Here is a 20,439-nt window from a genome sequence, read left to right as displayed (position 1 = left end):
TTTGCCTCAGTTTTCTCATTTGTAAAATGATCTGGAGAAGGAAATGGCAAACCACTCCAGTATCTCTGCCAAGAAAACCCCAAATGGGGTTATGAAGACTTGTATATGACTGAAAAATGACAACAACAACAAAAACAAATAGGAGATGTGTGGAGGAAAAGCACAGCAGGAACGGCTGAAGGGTTAAGAGGGTAATGCAGCCAGCTCGGACTTGGCTGAGGACACATTGGCAGGGACATTTGGGATTATGGTTGAATTCATGTAATGTAACCACATGGCACCCAAAGGCATCACACCAAGCTTCATGTGCACCCAGACTTGGCACACTTATGAAGGATAAAGACTGGTGTATTTGTAAAACAAACAAACCAAGCAACCAAAAAAAAAAAGATCCACCTAGCTGTGGTGTAGTGGAAAGAAAGGGCTTTGAATTGTGAGAACTGGGTCTAGACTGTGCCTCTCATGTGCACCAATGTGAGCTTGGGCTGGGCCTCAGTCTCTCTATCTCTAAAATGGGAGGCAGAGGGAGAGGTTGGACTAAATGTCCTCTGTGGTCCCTTCCAGCTCTAGATATATGATCTATGACTTACGGGGTATAAAAGCGTGGAAGCCTGTGGATCCACGGGCCAACTGGATCCATCTACAGGTTGGCGCAGAGCTGTCCAGCTCCTGATCTGTTGTGTGTCATGATCTCTCTGAGAATCAGGACCGGCTGGGATGTGGTGGCTATACTACTGAAGCTGCACATGCAGCCTTTCCATAGCCCTTTGCTACTTATTTGCTGTGATATCAGTGAATTGTAGAGGATCAATTGTAGGGGGTCATGGAGAGTCAGGTATGACTGAAAAATGACTTAACAACAAAGCTCATGAGTACAAGCTGCCTTTCTTCCTCTCCAGTGTTTGAGTAAACTAAATCAGGATAGGAGGGACTTATGGAGAGGCAGCTAAGTGGAGCAGTGGAGAGAGCATGAGGCCCAGTCAGGAAGATCTGAGTTGGAATTTGATTTCAGAAACTCAGTAACTGTGTGACACTGGGCAAGTCACTTAAAAATAATGCCTCAGTTTCCCTAACTGTAAAATGGGGATAACAGCTCCTACTGCCCAAGGTTGTTGTGAAGATTAGAGATACTATTTGTAAAACACTTAACACAGTGCCTGGGACATTTTTTGTTGTTGAGTCATTTCAGTTATGCCTGACTTTTCATGACCCCATTTGGGGTTTTCTTGGGAGAGATACTGAAGTGCTTTGCCATTTCCTTCTCTGGCTCATTTTATAGATGAGGAACTGAGGCAAAGACGGTTAAGTGACTTGCCCAGGGTCACAAGGCTAGTAAGTGTCTGAGGCTGGATTTGAATGCAGGGAGATGAATCTTCCTGATTCCAAGTCCAGTGCTCTATCTACAGCACCACCTAGCTGCCCAGCCTGAAACATAGCAAATGCTTAATATATGCTTTTTTTCTTACTTTCCCTATATGGACCAAGGGGAAACAGTGGTCAGTAGTGTCAGATGTTATACGGAGGTCAGTCAAGACTTTTAGATTTCAAACCTGAGACTTCATAGAGGTCTCCTATTTCTAGCCTCCTCTTCTTTTCCAGAATATATGATTGGGGATTCTCTGCTGAACTCAATTTAATAAACATTTATTAAACACCTGCTCTATGCAAAGCATGGGGGGCAGGAAGATGAGATAGACACAACATGTGCCCAGAAAGGTTAATACTAAGTGTATATGTAATATAAACTTGTTGCTAATCAACTTTTAAGAGGAAGACAGCATTAATAATTGGGGATGGGGCTTGAGGCGAGGGGGGGGGGGTCAGGAAAGGTCACCTGTAAGAGGCAGTACCTGAAGTCTGAATGGAAGCTAAGGCTTATAGGAGGTGGAAATGAAAGCGTACACTCCGGACATGGGCGACCACCTTTACAAAAGTATGGCAGTCAGGAGATGGAATGTCATGAAAGGGAAACAACAAGTTTGGTTAAGAAGTGGAATGTTATGAAATAAACCTTGGAAAGATAGCTGGGAGCCAGACTATGGGGGTCTTCAATGGATGTCTTGTATATTATCCTAGAGGCCATGATTTAGCACCAGGTCACTCACAGAACCAGCAGTATTCTGGTTCAGGTCCTGCCTCTGACACTTCCTAGCTATGGGACTATGGGCAAGGAATTCGCCAACCAGTGCTCTAGGCAGCCCTTTGAGTTGTCTGAGTTTTCCTGCTTCGGAAGGAGTTCCCTCATCTGGGAATTTCCTTTATCAGTGAAATCACAGGCTCAGCCTCTATCTCTAAGGGCAACAGAGAGCCAATGAAGATTTTGGAGTAAGGAGATGATCTGTGTTTTAAGAATATCAATTTGGCACCTGGGTGGAGGACAGATTAGGGAGAGAAGCAAGGAGCCAATTGGGATGCTGTGGCTATAGTCCAAAGGAGAGGTGATGAAGGCCTGAACTGGGGTGGATGGATGAGTAAAGGGGAAGAATCTGAGGGATCCGAGGGATGCTGTGGAGGCAGAACTGATAAAAGTCAGAAGCTGATTTGATAGTGGGGATAATGGAGAAGAAAGAATGAAGGACAACTCCAACTGTTTTTCATCATGGGGGTCTGAAATCTGACCCCATGCTACGATTATCTTGATCTAGTCATCATCCTGTAGTCTTCCTCTATTGATGATCAATCCCTCCAACCCAGGTACTATTCCTCGAGCTAATATGGCCATGTTCTTAGGCTTCCAAAGCAGAATCAGATGATCACCTAGAAAGGCATTTCAAAGACATAAGTGAAGAAAGAAGAGAGAATCTTGCTCAGCACAGAAACTGAAGAGTCTGGTTTCTGGCTCCCCGGTGGCCCAACTGTGATTGTCTCCCATCCTTTACCTTGTATCCAAGTGAAAAGTAAAAGTAACTGGCTAGGGGCAGCTAGGTGGTGCAGTGGATAGAGCACTGGCCCTGGATTCAGGAGGAACTGAGTTCACATCCGGCCTCAGACACTTGACACTTACTAGCTGTGTGACGCTGGGCAAGCCACTTAACCCTCATTGCCCTGCAAAAAACAAAAACAAAAAAGTAACTGGCTGCCAGACACCAAGACTTTGTCATTTAACATTTTTTTTTTATTGAAAACAAAACACTCGAATATGGGATCAAGTGAAGATGTGTGAAACACATGATAACATTTGCCCCCATAGTGTTGATCCCATCAAAACAAACAGCTGGGAGAATATTCAGTTGATGGAATGCACATACTTTCTGCAGATTGATGACTTTTAAAAAATTACAGGAAATAAACAACATACAGCCTAAAAACAACACATATCCACAACAAATAAGTTATTCTCCAGTTAACTCTTACAGAAACCATTCCAATAGGTTCTTAAAGCACAACTGCACTTTGCTAAGGGGTGTGTAAGATGAAAATCCCCAATTGTCTCTGACCTCAGTCTGAAAGGGGATCTTAGAGCAGAAGCATTGCTCATCTTATGGGAGAAGTGAGGGAGATGCAAATAGTACCAGATCATAGCCTGATCAGTCAAACACAATATTTATTAAGTGCTTACCATAGTGCTGAGTACCCAATATCCCTTCAATAAGTAAGTGATGGATGAACTGCTAGAGATTAGGCAGTCTGGTTTAGTGGTTAAAGCACAAGATTTAGAGTCAGGAAGACCTGGGTTCAAATCCTGCCTCCCATACTTACTTGTGTGACCATGGGCACACCTTTTAATCAATCAATAGGTATTTATTAAGTGCCTACTATGTGCTAGGCATGGTGGTTGGCACTGAGGATAGACAAAAATGAAATAATGTTTGTCTTCTGGGAACTTTCACATTACCTTTCTGAGCCCCAATTTCCAGCTCTCAAAGATAGAAATAATACCTAGAGCGCTCACAAGCTCCAATGAAATATGTATGTGAATTGATTGGCAAAACTTTGAGCTCTATGTAAATGTCTCTTGTCTGTATTTTACTCAAACAGAGGACCAGGGCCTCCAAGGCAAAAGTCAGGATTCTGGGTGGCTATGGCACTACCTTCCTTGAGGTCCTTTGGAAACAAACAAAACCAACCCAACTTTGACTTTAGATGTTACCCTCAAGAAGACAGCAGTTTCCCTTGGCTTTTATTTTTTTGCAACTGAAAGAATTCAGAATCATTGTGGCCAACTAGAAAATGGTGACGAGTTTGAATGGGGTTCAAATAACAGTAAACCATGCCTATAGCAAGAATTCAGACGACATTGGGATTATGATTAGCTGAATCATTCAGGCTTGCTAGATGCAGAGGACAGAACTGGCAACTTTGGCCTGGTCATAAGACAATTTTAAACAATCTAATTAACGCTTAGGAAGCCAATGCTCACCCAGTGACGTGTCTTGGTAAAGAGGTCTCTCACCTGCCCAGAATAAGTGAGCAATGGCCATGAGGCAGCAAAAGCAGATAACTTCATACGAACATGGCTAAGGATGAATTAAAGGTATAGGGAAATGTTCCCATCTCTAGAAACAAAGAGTTTCCAAGTGCAATGTTCACCTCGAACAAGAACTGAGCTAGAAGGAGACAGGGGATTGCAAAAGTCCTATTTGTAGACCAGCTGAGATGGCCTGATTTTCTAGAGTGGGTCCAGCCCTAAATTCAACAAAGAATCATTTACATCTATTTCTTAAAAGGCAGGTTCCACTACATAAGTACTATTCTTGGGAATGTGTGATGCTGACGAGGACTAATTAATTAATGTAAGTGTGAGGCCTAACTCAATTCCATTCAAATCAATGTTATGTCCCACATACACACTGTGGGTTCCAAAGGCAAAAAAAGAAAATAAGCAACTTCTGCCCTTAAGAAGATTACATTCTACTGGAGTGTACACTATATACACAAGCAAGTAAATCCAAAGTGAGAGAGAGAGATATGGAGAGAGAGGGAGAGAGAGGGAGAGAGAGAGAGGGAGGGAGGGAGAGAGAGGGAAGGGGGAGAGAGAGAGAGAGAGAGAGAGAGAGAGAGAGAGAGAGAGAGAGAGAGAGAGAGAGAGAGAGAGAGAATCCTCCTGAGTAGGGGTGGCACTGAAGGAAACTAGGGATTCCATCAGGCAGAACTGAGGGCAATGGGGAGAGTTCTGTGCAAAAATGCTAAATAACTGGAATAAGTTGCTATTCTCAAGATCCTTCTCCATTAAAGTGGGCTGCACTTACAGAGGCCTGAACTCCAGGGCACAGAACAGGCTGCTCTTCTGATGTGGGCACAGAGAACTTTGCTCAGATGGAGGGCATTTTGATAACAATGTTAAGATGACAATTCAAAAAATAATTTTAAAGGGGTAAAAAATAAAGCTAGTGCTTCAACAATCTTGTGTTTTGCCAGATTTTCTGCTGCCTGCTCATTTCAAAAAAAGTATGACCAGAAATGCCCTTTGGTTTTAAATTTATATGTGTACACATGCATGTATTTTACATGTACATACACATGTACCTATATACACACATCAAGGCTCAATTGTGTGTATATATAGCCATATGCACACAGACAAGTACACACATAGATAGTGAGAATATAAGCCTCTTGAGGAAATGTCCTTTTTCATTTTGTCTTTGTATTTTCAGTGCCCAGTACAGTGCCTTGTACTGTGTGTGTGTGTGTGTGTGTGTGTGTGTGCATGTATGTGCAGACTTGTGATTTCACCTGTATAGGAAGCATCTGGTGAAGAAACACTCAAGCAAGGCAGACCAGCAACTTCTGCCACTTATGGCCTTGAGGACTAGCCTGGGGTCACAGAGCCAGTAGGTATCAAAGGTGGGGATGTGAACCCAGGTATTCTTGACTCTTACTAACTCATGCTGCCTCTTGCTTCAAACAAAACAAGTGCTTAATAAATACTTGTTGAATTAAATGATAACTTTTAAATAATTTGAAGATTTTTTTTTTGGTGGGGCAATGAGGGTTAAGTGACTTGCCCAGGGTCACATAGCTAGTAAGTGTCAAGTGTCTGAGGTCACATTTGAACTCAGGTCCTCCTGAATCTGGCACCAGTGCTTTATCCACTGTGCTACCTAGCTGCCCACAATTTGAAGAATATAAAAGAAATCACTAAGAGGCCTGGTAAATTAAAAAAAATAGTTGGAATTTATTACTTTTTTTCTTTTTTCCTTTAATAAATACAAGTCTAGGGAATGGGGCTAGAGAACCATGGGAGAGTAAAAGAGGCAAAGGGGACCAGTGATCAATGTGTTGAAGCACATACACACATGTATATGCATGTACACATATGCATGTGCACACACATATGTATGTGCATATATGCAAACATCTACATATGTGTATATAGTTATTTCTTTGAGTCTCAGTTTCCTTACCTGTAAAGCGAGGGGCTTGTACTAGACAACCTCTAAAGCCCTTTCTACCTATAAGTCTATGATGGCACACATCCTACTTGCCCTGAAACCACGTATCTAATTTGACTGACCAAAGAGAACCCAAAGTACTTTAACTTTGAAAGAAGCCACAACAGTCACATTTTTTTTTTTTGCCTCCAGGTTAGTAGACTCCCAAATCTAACCACCCCAGATAATCAGCACATCTTTCTTGCTAAGCCACTGAGGAGAATTCTTTACCCATTCTGACTTTCAAATTCACAAGTAAATAAGTTGTTTGGTTTTTTTTTTTGTAAAGTCACATCTGCACCAAGGAGTCCCCATCAGAGGAGAGGCAGACCCTTGAGTTCATGAAATGGATCATTCTGGGCACCCAGACCCAAGAACTCAGGCCTCTGCATGACTCAGCCCCTTCACTCTTCAAAGCTTCCAGTGCCTCATTCCTGGGCTCTTACACTTCCTGGTTCCATTGTCTGACATGCACAGGCTAGTGAATCCCAGATCCTTCAGTCTTTATTTCCCGTGCAAGTTTTTAATAAAACCATGAACTCTGACCGTTGTATCCAAATAAAAAACAACAACATGGTTACCAATTTGATTTGATACCACTAGAATTAGTTCATCTGGAGATATTTTCTGGAATTTACCCTCTTGTTTCTACCATAAAATCTCTTCTTTCCTTGTCTTCCTGTGAGGATGACTCAGGAGCCTCTTGGTAGAGTTTTTGAGGCACTCTTTTGTGGGGGAGGGGGTGATTCCAAGTTATTCTATGACATCTTCTAGTGCCTTCTTTTCCAACAAGGGTATCTCATTGTCTCCATTGCTTTTGAGCTCTACCTTTTTGGGATGAGAGAAAGTATAAGGTTCCCCATCAGACTCAGGAAGGAGGAATGGGAGAGGGTCCTCTGGGTGTAGTTTCCTTGTAGAGATCCTGGAGCAGATGGGAGGTGGGGAAGGAGGTCTGTCTCCCATGGGGCCCTGGAAGGGTCGATACACATCCACTTCTGGACTGGTGGAGGACCCATTTGATCCATTGAGCAAATGCCCATATACCATGGTGTCATCGATGACTGCATAGACGTGAGAGTCATTGTCTTTGCGCCCTTTCTGGAACTTACCGACCTGCCCGGGCATCTGAGTGTTGATATTGCCATTGTATATGCCCACCGCAGGGCTCTTGCTAACCTTCTTCTTTTTCTTGCTAGAAGATAAGGAATAAAACAAAGTGAGATAAAAAACTCTTTCCTGCAGCTATTCATTCAATGGTCTGCCCATGACTGATACTAAGTAAACACTCAATAGAAACCACTTTTTATCATCAGGAACAGCTTTTAAAGGGGAAACAAAAAGAGGGAAAGGCCTTAAATAACAGAGAGATAAATAGGGGTTTGGTGTATAGGCGTCATTTTTGAGGACATTGGGGACTCCGGTTTGCAGATGACATCTTGCATATTGTATCAAGCCCTGGGGCACTGCAAAGCTTCTTGACAGAGAGCTGTAATCACTCAAAAGGGGTTACCTGATCACGCACACAGGAAAGGCCAAGGAGATGAAGAATGCCTATCATACATTACAACATGCATCTTGATAAACAACTTAGAGAGTTTGCTCATGATAACCATAAATCTCAGGTAGATGCTTGAGATGGACAAGTTGGGCCCAGAACAAGAGGAAGAAACTGGGCTAGACTGCCTTTTGTAAATTTCAAATCTCCTTTAATGACCTTGGCTGTGTACCTATCATCCCTTTGGCTCACCGCATAACCAACCCAACCTCTCTCTGTCATACAATTGCTTGATGACCACTTTTGCTCACACCCCTCTGGGCCTTTCATTGCTCTCTGGATAACATGCATTTTAAAATCTTTGGCCATTGTTCTATTCTATGTTTCATTGCCATATAGAAACATCAACAGAATATTGGTATTAAAATACTACAGTCAAATAACTCCATGTAATACCCTTCTGCTATCAGAAGAAAGTGATGAAGAGCCCTAATATGTTGGGAGAACCCCTTGTAGTGAACTTATGGGAGGTCAGGGACAAGAGTCACACAGGCTAGGCAGGTATGGGTACCATTGGTAGAAGTTTCCAAATTGATGAGATCACAGATCAATTTGAGCATGAGGTATGGGCTTAAATTACACATGGCACACTCTTTGATGGTTAGGGACATGACCAATACTCTATGGTTAATATTTCTGAGGGTACTTTTGCCTTCATCTGAACAGAGAGGCAAGATGATGTAACTTTTCTAGAGCCTTATGTTTAGTTGGGAAAGACTTCTGTGAATCTTTTCATGAAGGTCTGATACTTTCATACGTATAATGCTAACTTCCTTTGACTAAGTCAAGGGCCTTGGACACTGGACTTCAAATGACAAGACATAAGGCTCAGGAAGGAAAGTTTTGCTTTGTTTTGGGGGCTGAGGGAGTTGGGGAGTGGAGGTCTTGATACCAGGAGATTCACATCTCATTGTTGGCAACCTCTGACAACCCAAGAGAAGCAAAAAGAGGAGAAATTATATTTCTCTTGTCAGAATCTCTTAACGACAACACTCACATTCAATTTTTATTGTTGAATCTTCCTCTGTGACTTTAATTGGATGTGGGAGTATACCAAAAAAAATTCCAACACTGGGAGAAAGCTGAACCCTTGACATTATGAGAGTCATCCAGAGGAGGAAATTAACTTTTAAGCCAATCAGTAACTGAAATGACTGAAATAATCTTCAATGAACATAATAGATCATAGGCTGTATGAGTTATCTCTTCATTTACCCTGGGCTGGCTCCTTGTCCCTTACAGAGGCAGAATAAATCCATTGTATTTAGCTATTAGCATTGTGCTTTAGACCAGAATGAACTCCTCGAAGACCTTAGTCTAAGTGTCATAATGGGTGGTGGTTTTCTCCTTCTTTCAACCCTAGAATAAGTCCATCCCAGACACAGGTAAGGGCTTTAATGCAGACCCATCACAAAAAGACATTAATAACAAAACTAAGTGAGCTATATTCATAAAGAATTAGTTGCTAATTTTACATACTTTTGTGTCATGGAAAAACTGATTGTATTCCCCTGTCCATCACACTTAGTTTATACTTCTTTTAGGGTTCTTATCTTCCTCAGCTGTCTATTAGCTATGGCTGTGTGATCCCTCCTACTAGCCTTTTTTAATTAAAAAGCATTTTTTTCTTCTCCCTCTTCTCCCCACTAGATTAGAACATCATTGTAGATAGGGATCGAGTCCTAACTCCTGCCTTTTCCCTAACATCTTCTGTCTAACAGGTACTCAATGACTATTGGTGACTTTTAATCAAACCACACCACCAGGTCAAACAAGGATCTATGCCAGGGTAAATAGCATGGTTCAGTGGCAGAATCAATGGACTTGGGAAAAGAGGACCTGAATTCAAATCCTGACTGATGCTTGTGACCTGTGTAACCTTGGGCAAGCCACTTCACTTAGCATGGGATCATAGATTTAGAACTAAGAGTGGTAAAAAAGACTACTGTGATCAACCCTCTCCTTATGCAGGTGAGGAATCTGAGACCCATAGAAATTAAGTGATTTGCCCAGGGCCACAACGCTGCTAAGTGCCTGAGGTGGAATCTGAATCCAGGCCTACCTGATTTCAAGTCTAGCATTCTATCCACTACTTCCCGTTGCTTCTCTGGGTCTCTGTTTCCTCCTCTATATAATGACAGGGTGAGACTGGATGGACATCGATATCCATTATAGCTCTATATCTTTGATCTTATGAATCTTAGCTTCTTCTACAGGAATATTTTTTGGGGCAGGGCAATGAGGGGTTAAGTGACTTGCCCAGGGTTACACAGCTAGTAAGTGTCAAGTGTCCGAGGCTGGATTTGAACTCAGGTCCTCTTGAATCCAGGGCTGGTGCTTTATCTACTACACCACCTAACCGCCTCTGGAATATTTATTTAATGCAATTTTTCCAGATTGGACCCAAATATTCTGTATACCTGCAGAGGTCAGAAGTCTGCAGAGGAAAACCATCATAAAAATAATAATTAAAAATACCCCAGTTCCCTTAAATGTGTTGTTTCACACCCACCCACATTTCACTAAGGGGAAAAATTCCACTGGGATTTTTGTTGTCCATTTTCACATTATTAGTTGAGAATTTTTTGGACAGTTCTCAACCCAGATTAGTCATTTCAGTTGTTTATTCAGTCACAACACCAGTTTTCAAAAAAAATGTCTTTTGGCTTCCTGGAAGGACAAATCACCCTAAAGAAATAGGCTTTGCTCCCTGTTTTGGGCTTACAACAAAATCTGGATTTAGATGATCTGGCTCCACTGAACATTATTTTCAGGCTGAAGCTACTTTTTCCTCTCCTAAAAAGAACCACCGTTTTGAGGGAGTGGAAGGCTAGACCGACTCAGTCAACTGTGTCTTCCTTTTGTCTACAGCCAGTACCCTAAACCAGTTTTTGACTTGAGGGCTCAATAAAGTGAGAAGTTAACATATATTCCATATCAGGGGTCAGATGAGAACAAATCGTTGGGAATAAGCATTTGTTGGTACATAGGGGATTGGCTAGCTTCAAAGTCAAGGCCCAAGAAAATATACACATTGAAACAAGTTTGTTAAGACTGCAAAAACTTGGGCTGACTTATTCATAACTTATAAATAGTACATGAGAGCCCAAATCTCCAGGCAATCTACCAGCTAGTTTTAGGAGAAAATGGCAAAAACTTTTCTTCTAGCATCCTTTTCCACACTGACCTCTGCAGGGTCCACTTGGTAGCCTCCATTTCTACTCTCTAGTTTCTAGTTTGATTTTTGGTAGGAAAGTATGACAAAAGAATATGAGGGAAAATAGTTGGCTCAGGCAACCCAAAGGGATCTCAAGCAAAGTAACTGGTTGAGAAATTGAACCTACCTCTTTTTAGCATAGCAAATGAGAAGTCCCAGAGCAAAGAGCAGTGTTGCTCCACCACCCACAGCAGCAAGGATGATCACCATCATGTCTGTCACCAGAGATAAGGGAGAGACAAAGACACATATTCAATGGGTTAGGCCAATGTTGGACTGAACTGTAGGATTTGGGTACCTACCACATTCAGAGAGATAAATGCCTGGGCCATCCTAGATGGCCCACAGTAGATCCCACCCACAGTGGAATGTCTTGAATAAGAAGGCAGCAGAGAAGCATTAGGAAGGCAAGAAGCAAGGCTCAGAAGCGAAGAAAGGGTTCCGAGAGTGATGTCCACTTTGTGTTACTGAATAAAGAAAAATGAGAAGAAATCACAGAGGAAAGTCACGAACTAAACTGAAACTTAAGAGTTGTTTTTTTTTCTTGTTTTCTAACCCAACAAGCATTTATTATGTATCTACTATATGCCAGACACTGTTAAAATGCTGGAGAAAAAAAGAATGCAAGGTGAATATTAGATAAAAAATAGAAGTGAGGGAAAGAAAAACCATAATGGAAAATCCTAGAGCTAATCTGATTGTGTAAAAGGGGTCTTATTCATTTTGGTTTATTATACTGTCTGTAGAACCATAGCGAAGTCCCCTTCCTTCTCAGCCTGAGTGTCCTCATCTATAAAGTCAAAGTGTTAGACTAGCTCAGGGTTTGTTTGTTGTGTCATGGACCCCTTGGGAAGTCTGGTGAAGTCTCTGGATTCTTTCTCAGGATGTCTTTAAATGCATAAAATGAAGCACATAGGAATAGGAAGGAAACCAATTAGACTGAAATGCAGTTGTTTAAATATTTCAAAAAACAAGTGCATGGCCCTCAGGTTCAGAACCTATGGACTAGATGAACACTATCTAAAGTCCCTTCAAACTCTAAGAATCCTTTGATCCTAAATCATTTAAACTCTTTGAATTTTGGTTTTCTCTTTTATAGAATGAGCGGGTTGAAGTAGACAAAAAAAGTAGTTATTAAGTGCTTACTACATGCCAGGCACTTGTGCTAAGCATGAGAAAACAGGACAATCCTTGCCTTAATGAGCCCCAAGATTCTTTCCACCTCTAATATTTTGTGATTTTTTTGAGGGGGGGTATATTTTGGCAAGATGGCAAGAAGCTATACTTGATTGCTTGATCTCTGGGACCCAAGATGGCTCATGAGGTCAGTCCAAGACTGGACCAGCTCTGTTATGTATTTAATGATTTTTTCCCATTGATTCTATAACGTTGTGCTAATTGTTGAACCCTATTTTCTGTTGTAATTGCAAAATATCAAAGTGCTAACATTCTTTCCTTTCCATTTTGTACTCCAACTAATTCAGACCCTTATTACCTCTTGTGCAACAGTCTCCTAACTGGTTTTCCCACATTTAGCCTCACCTCGATGCCACTGCCAGATTAATCATCCTAATGACCAGCTTCGATCATGTTACACCTATGCCTTAAGAACCTCCAGTGGCTTCTTATTGCCTAATGAGCTCACTTTCTTAGTCTCCATCTTTACCTGTGATGATCAGATGGCACACGTAAAGAGCTCTGCAAATGTTAGAGGTCTATCCAAAAGCCAGATAATAATAATGATAATAAAAAATAATAAAGCCAACTAATAAATAATAACTTAAAAATAGTCAACTAATAAATAACTAAAAAATAATAAAGTCAACTAATAAATAATAACTAGATAATAAAAATAAAAACACTGATATTCTCTTGAATGACCTTCAAGGCACCTTTCCAGTCACATGTTTTATTGTTCTCCTACATATGCCCTAAACCCCAGTCAAAATTGAAATATTCATTCATTCTCTGAATATAACCTTCATCTGCTTTTCCACTTATGATTTTGTTCTTGGTGTGGAATGTTCCCTTCTCTTGTAATCACTTACTATTGAAATTATTTTGTTCTCCAAGTCTCACTTCAAATACAGCCTCCATCAAGGAGTGTGGTTTTTGGGGGGAGGGGGCAATGAGGGTTAAGTGACTTGTCCTGGGTCATACAGCTAGTATATGTCAAGTGTCTGAGGCCAGACTTGAACTCAGGTCCTCCTGAATCTAGGGCCAGTACTTTATCCACTGCAACTCCTAGCTTCCCCCAAGGAGTGTCTTTTGATACCCTCAAATGAATACTTTCGCTGACTCCTTCCATGTGGCATTCTGGCATGAACCACATCCTGTCTTGTATGATATTTTCTTGTACACTTGTTTTATTTTCCTCTCCAGATCACAAGCTTCGTGAGGACAGTGACTGTGTCTCACTGATTCCTGGATAGCTGGCAGGCTCTAAGCACATAGCAGGCAATCAATCGATATTTACTGAACTGATAGGATAACAGATGTTGAGTTGTAAGGGGCCTCACAGGTCATGTTGTCCAATCCACGCATGTTATAGGTTGGGAAACTGATGCCTCTAGGGGTTAAGGGTCAGACAGCAAATTAAGGGTCAGAACCAGGGAGTCAAACCCAGGTCTTCTGTTGTCAAGCGTCGAGCTCTCTCCATTGCACACATTTATGATGTTTTCCTATTCCTACCTTCAGTAAAATGCAATCAACTTGAACGGAAAGATTGTCTTACTTCTGTGTCTGCATCCCCAGTGCCCAGCAAAGTTCTTGGCATTTCATAAATAGTCAGCATGTCACAAATGCCTGTTGATTATGCTTTACTGTCTTAAATCGAACTATAATGAGATTCCCTCTCCCAATGTAGACAGCTTCAAGAGTTAGTAAAAATACTCCATTCCTTCAGCTTGACCTTGAGAATATACTTAAAGCACTGTCTCCTTCCTTTGTTAAGGGAAAAAAAGTCTCAAATCATAACTGTGCATCACCTAGATGTGCCTATTGCTAAAAACTATTTGAGTTCATTGGCAGAATCTCGCCATAGATAGTGTTGATGAGATCTCTAGCATATTAAAATGTCATCTATCTGCCACCCTTATCTTAGCATTCTGGGATTGGGGAGTTCCTTTATTTTCTGCCACAAGTGCTCACCGGACTAGAAACTTGACTTCCGACTTAATGTGATTTTCAAACCTTTGATTTCTCAGGTCACACGGGCCTTGATGTTGAATTTCATTGTGGCTGGTCTGATTTTTGTGAGGGATGATTTCTGGAAAATGAAAATGCTAAAAATCCCCTAGGATTCTGGTCCTTAATCAAATGGTCACAAATCCTAGGCCAGTGAGAATACACTGGCAATTATCTGTCTCTGCTGGCTCATGAGTGCTTGGCAAACACATTCATCTCCACATAGAAATGGGCTTGTGTCAAGGTGTTAATTGAGCCGCAGATGAATGCATCAGGAAGTAGAAGGACAAAGTACTAAAGGAGAATTTTGTTTGGGAAATTTTTGTTCTGAGTAAAGAAGTGTCTTGGGATGAAATTTCATTCTCAAAAGGAATAATTACCTCATATGTATTTAGTGTTCCTTCGTATCTACACACACAGCTACCACCCTAGTTCAAGACCTCATCACTTCTCACCTGGGCCATGACAAGAGCTTCCCAATAGGTTTCTTTAATCTCTCCCTTCTCTAATCCATCCTCCACACAGCTACCAAATGGATATTCTCAAAACACAAATCGGATCATTTCACTCCCCTGCTCAAGAAGCTTCAGCTGCTCCATCCATTTCCCTTTAAGAGAAATGACAGGGGCAGCTAGGTGGCGTGGTGGATAAAGCACCAACTCTGGATTCAGGAGGACCTCAGACACTTGACACTTACTAGCTGTGTGACCTTGGGCAAGTCACTTAACCCCAATTGCCTCACCAAAAAACAACAACAAAAAAAGAGAAATGACAAACTCTTAAGTTTGGCAGATAAAGGAATATTTTCATGATCTGGCTTCAGCTTATTTTTCCAGGCTATAAAGTCCCCTCATGTAGCATATCTTTAAGTCCAAATGGTCGAACTGCTCATTTTCCATGCATGACATTCCACCAGTCATGTCTGGGAGTTGGCAAGGCTGTCCCCAGTGACTAGAAAGCCCTTCCTCCTCACCTCTACCTCTTAGAATGTTTAGCTTTTCTCAAAGTTTCGCTCAAATCCACCCTCCTACAAGATGCCTTTCCTTGTCTGTCTGGTTGTTAGGGAGAAGGACAGGTAGGGCCCATCACTTTATATGTATTTTGGATGGATTCATCTGTGTATGTGTTACTTCCCCCAGTAGAACGTAAACCCTTTGAGGACAGGGGCTATTTCAGTTTTTGTCAGTTTCCCTTGTGTTTAGCATAGTGCTTTCCACATAGGAGCTAAACAGATCCTGTTATCTCTATCTACATCATATATGCATCTATTTCTTGAGCATTTATCATAAGGATAGGGATTATATCCATGATTGCATTGATATAAAGAATTCCAAGATGAGGAAACTCCCTCTACTAAAGTAGGTGCACATCGCCTCTGCAACTTTAAATTTTAAAAGTTACCTGAAACATTGAGAGTTTAAGTGAATTGACCAAGCTCACACAGCCAGTTTATGTTAGTTGCACCCATGTTTTCCTGATTCCCTAGACAATCCTCAATCTGCTATTCTATAAATCCTCATGCATTCTTCATGGGAATATTAATATTTCTCTGGTGTGAATCTTCCAATAGCATGAATCAATCAAGAATTTATTAAACATTTATGTGCCAAACACTAGGAATAGAAAGATCAAAGTAAAATAATCCCTGACTTCAAGAAGCTTACATTCTAGTATGCATTTTTTAGACATTTAGATTTTACATTTAGAAGAACTATAGTTAATGCTTGTAGAAGGTCTTAAAAATGTGACTTTTTTTTAGCACCCTTCACACAAAGAGACCAATGTGAATGCACAGATCACTCACCAACAATTAGATTAAAAAATAACAGCAACAATATAGAGAATATGGAAGTAAGGCCAGGTAATAAATAGAAGAGCATGGTGTGCTACTGCTAAAATAGTGTCTGGGATGCAAAAGAAGAAACATCTTTGCACTGGAAATCATAGCACAAAAAGGATTGACAGGTGATGAACAATGATAAACAAAATAAGTAAGGTGAGAGTAAGAAAGTACCTAGTAGTCCTTGATAAATTCACATCATCTGGCCTATATCTGGCTACATCCTTGGGTCCTGAAAGAACTAGCAGATGTATAAATTCCTTAGCTACTGTCAATGATATTTGAATGATCATGGAAAATGGAAGAGGTACCACAATATTGGAGAAGGGCAAATATTGGCCTAATTTTGAAGAGAACAGTCTGGGCAACCTCCAAACTATAGGCCAGTGAGTTTGACTTTGATTCCCGGAAACATTTTAGAATGATTCAAGAGATGGTTGACCAACTTCTGGGAAAGTATATGGTAATTGATGTTTGGGTTGTTTTTTTTTTTTTTTTGGTGGGGCAATGAGGGTTAAGTGACTTGCCCAGGGTCACACAGCTAGTAAGTGTCAAGTGGCTGAGGCTGGATTTGAACTCAGGTCCTCCTGCATCCAGGGTCAGTGCTTTATCCACTGTGCCACCTAGATGCCCCCGGATATGGTAATTGATTACAAAGAGCTGTGTGGCTTCATCAAGGACAGGTCATACTGGGCTAAGCTCCATTCCTTTTTTTTTTTTGAAAGAATTGTTATATTGATAGGTGAAAAGAATACTGTAGAAAAGTATAAAAAAATCTCAAAATCTTTTGGAAAATATGGAGAAATATAGATTAGTCAACACAATCACATGATTCAGAATGGGTCGGATGCCTGGACTCAAAGGGTAATTGGTTATGGTTCAGTATCATTGTGGGCAGAAGCCTTCAGTAGAGGGCCAAAGGGATATGTGCTTAGCTCTGTTCTTTTAACACTTTTATCCATGACTTGGATACAGTCCGAGATGGTATTCTCATAAAATCTACAGATAACACAAAATTGGGAAGGGCATCAAACATAATAGATGACAGGGCTTGGATCCAGAAGGATCTGGATAGATTAGATCAGTTCACTGAATAATAAGATGAAATTTAACAAGGATAAATGAAAAGTCTTGCACTTGACTTCAAAGTATCAATTTTCTAAGTATGGGATGAAATGGGGGTAAGGGTATGCTTAAACAATAGTTATGAAAAGATCTGGGGGTTTTAGTGGACCCCAAGCTCAAAATGACTCCACAGTGTGATGTGACAGCCAATACAGCTAATGCAATCCTGAGCTACATTAAGAAGGGAATTGGGAGGTGCCATCCCTCTGTATCCTGTTCCATCTGGAATACTGTGTTCAGTTCTGGCACCGTGGCTTAAAAAGACATCAATTCATTGGAGTGTGTCCAGAGGAAGGCAGAATGACCTTGAGTCCATGTTATGTGAAGATTGGTTGGAGGAACTGGACATGCTTGGCCTGGAGGAGAGAAGCCTCGGTGGGGTAGGGGTTGGATGTGGGACAAGGTAGCTGTCTTTATGTGTTTGAAGTGCCAGTGTGTGGAGGAGAGGTTTGGCTCATTCAGTTTGGCAGGAACGATGGGTAGAAATTGCCAAGAGGACAGTTTGGGCTTGAGGTCAGAAGAGACTTGCTAACAATGAGCACTTATCATCTGTAGAGTAGGCTGCCTCAGGAGGGGGGTGGGCTCCCCCTCCTTGGAGGTCTTCAAGTAGAGGCTGCAGGACCTCCAGTCCACTGGGTTATTTTGGGGGCCAGACAGCTGCTGAGGTCTCTGCTAATTCTCAGTTCTGTGATTCCATGAGTCAGAAGAGTCTATACACAACTGTGTATTAAAAGAAACAATGGCTATGATAGCGGTAAAGTGATTAAAAAAACCACACCAATATCTAATAATACAAACCTCAAAAACAGAAGAAAAAGATAAGAAAGAAGAAGAAAAGATAAGAAAGCTAAAGGAATCAAATTGTAAGCAGTTTGGAATTTCAGGTTTTATTGGTGGTTATTTGACTGTTTTTATTGATGGTTACTGTTTGTAATTTGAAAAAGATTGTGATACAACTAAAAAAATTAAGAATGCTTTAAATATGCTTTTTTCTTTTTTTTTTCTTTACACCTCTATGGATGACTATTATCTCATACAGTGGAGTCAGATGGTGGAAAATGTGCTGGCCTCCACTTCAGAAGATCTGGGTTCAAATCTTAGCTTTTCTACTTACTTCCTGTGCAACTCTTGGACAAATCACTAAAAGCCTTTCAGGGCCCCAAGAACCTCAGCTATAAAATGAGGGGGCTGGATTATATGACCCTTAAGGGCCTTCCGGCTCCAAATCTATGAGTCTATCCTGTGAAACTCTATTAACTTCGACCTAGGAATTTTCTCTGTTCTCTCAGAGAACTCGGCTTGGACAGAACAAGCCTGAACTACCGGCTTTTACTCCTGTTACATAATTGCCTTTCATGATGGGGAGAAGGCTAGAAGAACATCTTAAAAGAAAAGATTCTGACTCAGATCCATTGCCAGAGGTGACTCATAGAGCCTGGGGCATTGTCTGGACCTGGTTTGACTGTGGCCAACTTGGAGAAAAACTTGTGTAATTCTAGGTTAAGTAGAATGAATTTAATCCCATACCTCTCTATTTCTAGACATCTCCACATAATAGATGGGGCTAAAATCAAAGCAAGGTATCTTTGTGATGCATGGCCAGAGAACCTCAATTCTTTGACTGAGGAAGATGCTCTGTGTGTATGTGTGTGTGCATGTATGGGAGCAGAAAGCAGGCAGCAACAATAAAATACTGGTTACTATGGATCTTTCATTAGGTATATTTCCAAGAAACTTGTTGTTGTTGCTGGTTTTTTTTAAAGGTATTTATTGAATACTCAATCATAAGGGGTATTTGTTCAAACTAAATTTTGTTGTTTTTCAGTCATGTTCTACTCTTTGTGACCCCATTTGGAGTTTTCCTGGTAAAGATACTGGAGTGGGGCAGCTAGGTGGCGCAGTGGATAGAGCACTGGCCCTGGAGTCAGGAGTACCTGAGTTCAAATCCAGCCTGAGACACTTAACACTTACTAGCTTTGTGACCCTGGGCAAGTCACTTAACCCCAACTGCCTCAAAAAAAAAAAGATACTGGAGTGGTTTGCCTTTCCTTTTCCAGCTCATTTTTCAGATGAGGAAACTGAGATAAAACTTAATAATTTTAATATTTTTTTCTTTTTGCAGGGCAACAAGGGTTAAGTGACTTGCCCAGGGACATACAGTTAGTAAGTGTCAAGTGTCTGAGGTTGGATTTGAACTCAGGTCCTCCTGAATCCAGGGCCAGTGCACTATTCATTGAGCAACCTAGCTGTCCCCATAACAATTTAATATTTTAATTTATAATAATAATTTTAAAACAAACATTTTCAAAAAATTAACAACCAAACTTTAACTTAAAAAAATACGTACTCAAAAATGAGACAAAATACCATTTTTTTTTGGAGACATGAGAATGTGCCTGGGCATATCTGGCATATCCTGTCTGTACATCTATGTTGATTTGATTTTTTTGTTTTTTGTATTTTTTGGTTTGTTCTAATAATGCATTCCTTTAGAGCAGGCATTCCTAACCCTGAACTTTTCTGAAAAATGTATTTTGATAACTGTATTTCAGTATAATTGATTTCCTTTGTAATCTTCTGTACTTTTTTTTTATACATTTAAAGACACATCCTGAGAAGGGGTCCATAGGCCTCAACAGACTGCCAAAGGAGTCCATTATACAAAAAAAGGGTAAGAACTCTTGCTAGTTTAAAAAAAAAATCCAGAGACTAGACTGAGCAAATCCATTGCTATGAATTTTTACTTTATAAAATATTTGCTGAAAAACCAAAGTTTCTCCTTGTATCTCCAAAGACAACACTTGGTAAGCCAATAGGTAGAGAGCTCTCTGTGACATTGCCCAAGCAAAGAGAAAATAGAAGACATTTCTCAGGGTGCCAAGTTCACTCAAGCACCCTCTTCCAACTTTGGTCAGGAAAAGTGAAATAACAGCCTCTCCTCACTTCCTCACTCACCTCCCAGAAAGACTAGACACTGCTAGGAGAACCGGCCTCATCCCTGATAGCACAGCGAGTCATACTCCTGAGCCAGCAGGGCCCACTGGCACCAATGGAGATGGAGCCCCGGAGGGGTTTGTGGGGGTAAGGAGGGGAAGGATGTGGAGACGCCTGTTGTAAAGCTTAACAATCTACTCCTGCCTTC

At 41.0% G+C, this 20,439-nt stretch overlaps 1 protein-coding gene across 1 annotated transcript in view; it reads right to left on the bottom strand.

The window, feature by feature from the left end:
* Positions 1 to 6,163: 6,163 nt before the first annotated feature.
* Positions 6,164 to 20,439, bottom strand: part of CDCP1 (CUB domain containing protein 1) — a 63,229-nt gene continuing 48,953 nt past the window's right edge. Inside the window, exons 8-9 of the mRNA XM_043967495.1 lie at positions 11,274 to 11,361; positions 6,164 to 7,566 (exon numbers count right to left, since the gene is read on the bottom strand). Coding sequence (XP_043823430.1) covers positions 7,128 to 7,566; positions 11,274 to 11,361 — 527 coding nt within the window. The 3' untranslated portion in view covers positions 6,164 to 7,127. The remainder of the gene's footprint in view (positions 7,567 to 11,273; positions 11,362 to 20,439) is intronic.

The sequence above is a fragment of the Dromiciops gliroides genome, chromosome 5, assembly GCF_019393635.1.
Source record: "Dromiciops gliroides isolate mDroGli1 chromosome 5, mDroGli1.pri, whole genome shotgun sequence".
In the NCBI taxonomy this organism is placed as follows: Eukaryota; Metazoa; Chordata; class Mammalia; order Microbiotheria; family Microbiotheriidae; genus Dromiciops; species Dromiciops gliroides.
Note: the sequence above shows the minus strand (reverse complement) of the source record. Positions and strands in the feature narration are given on the sequence as shown.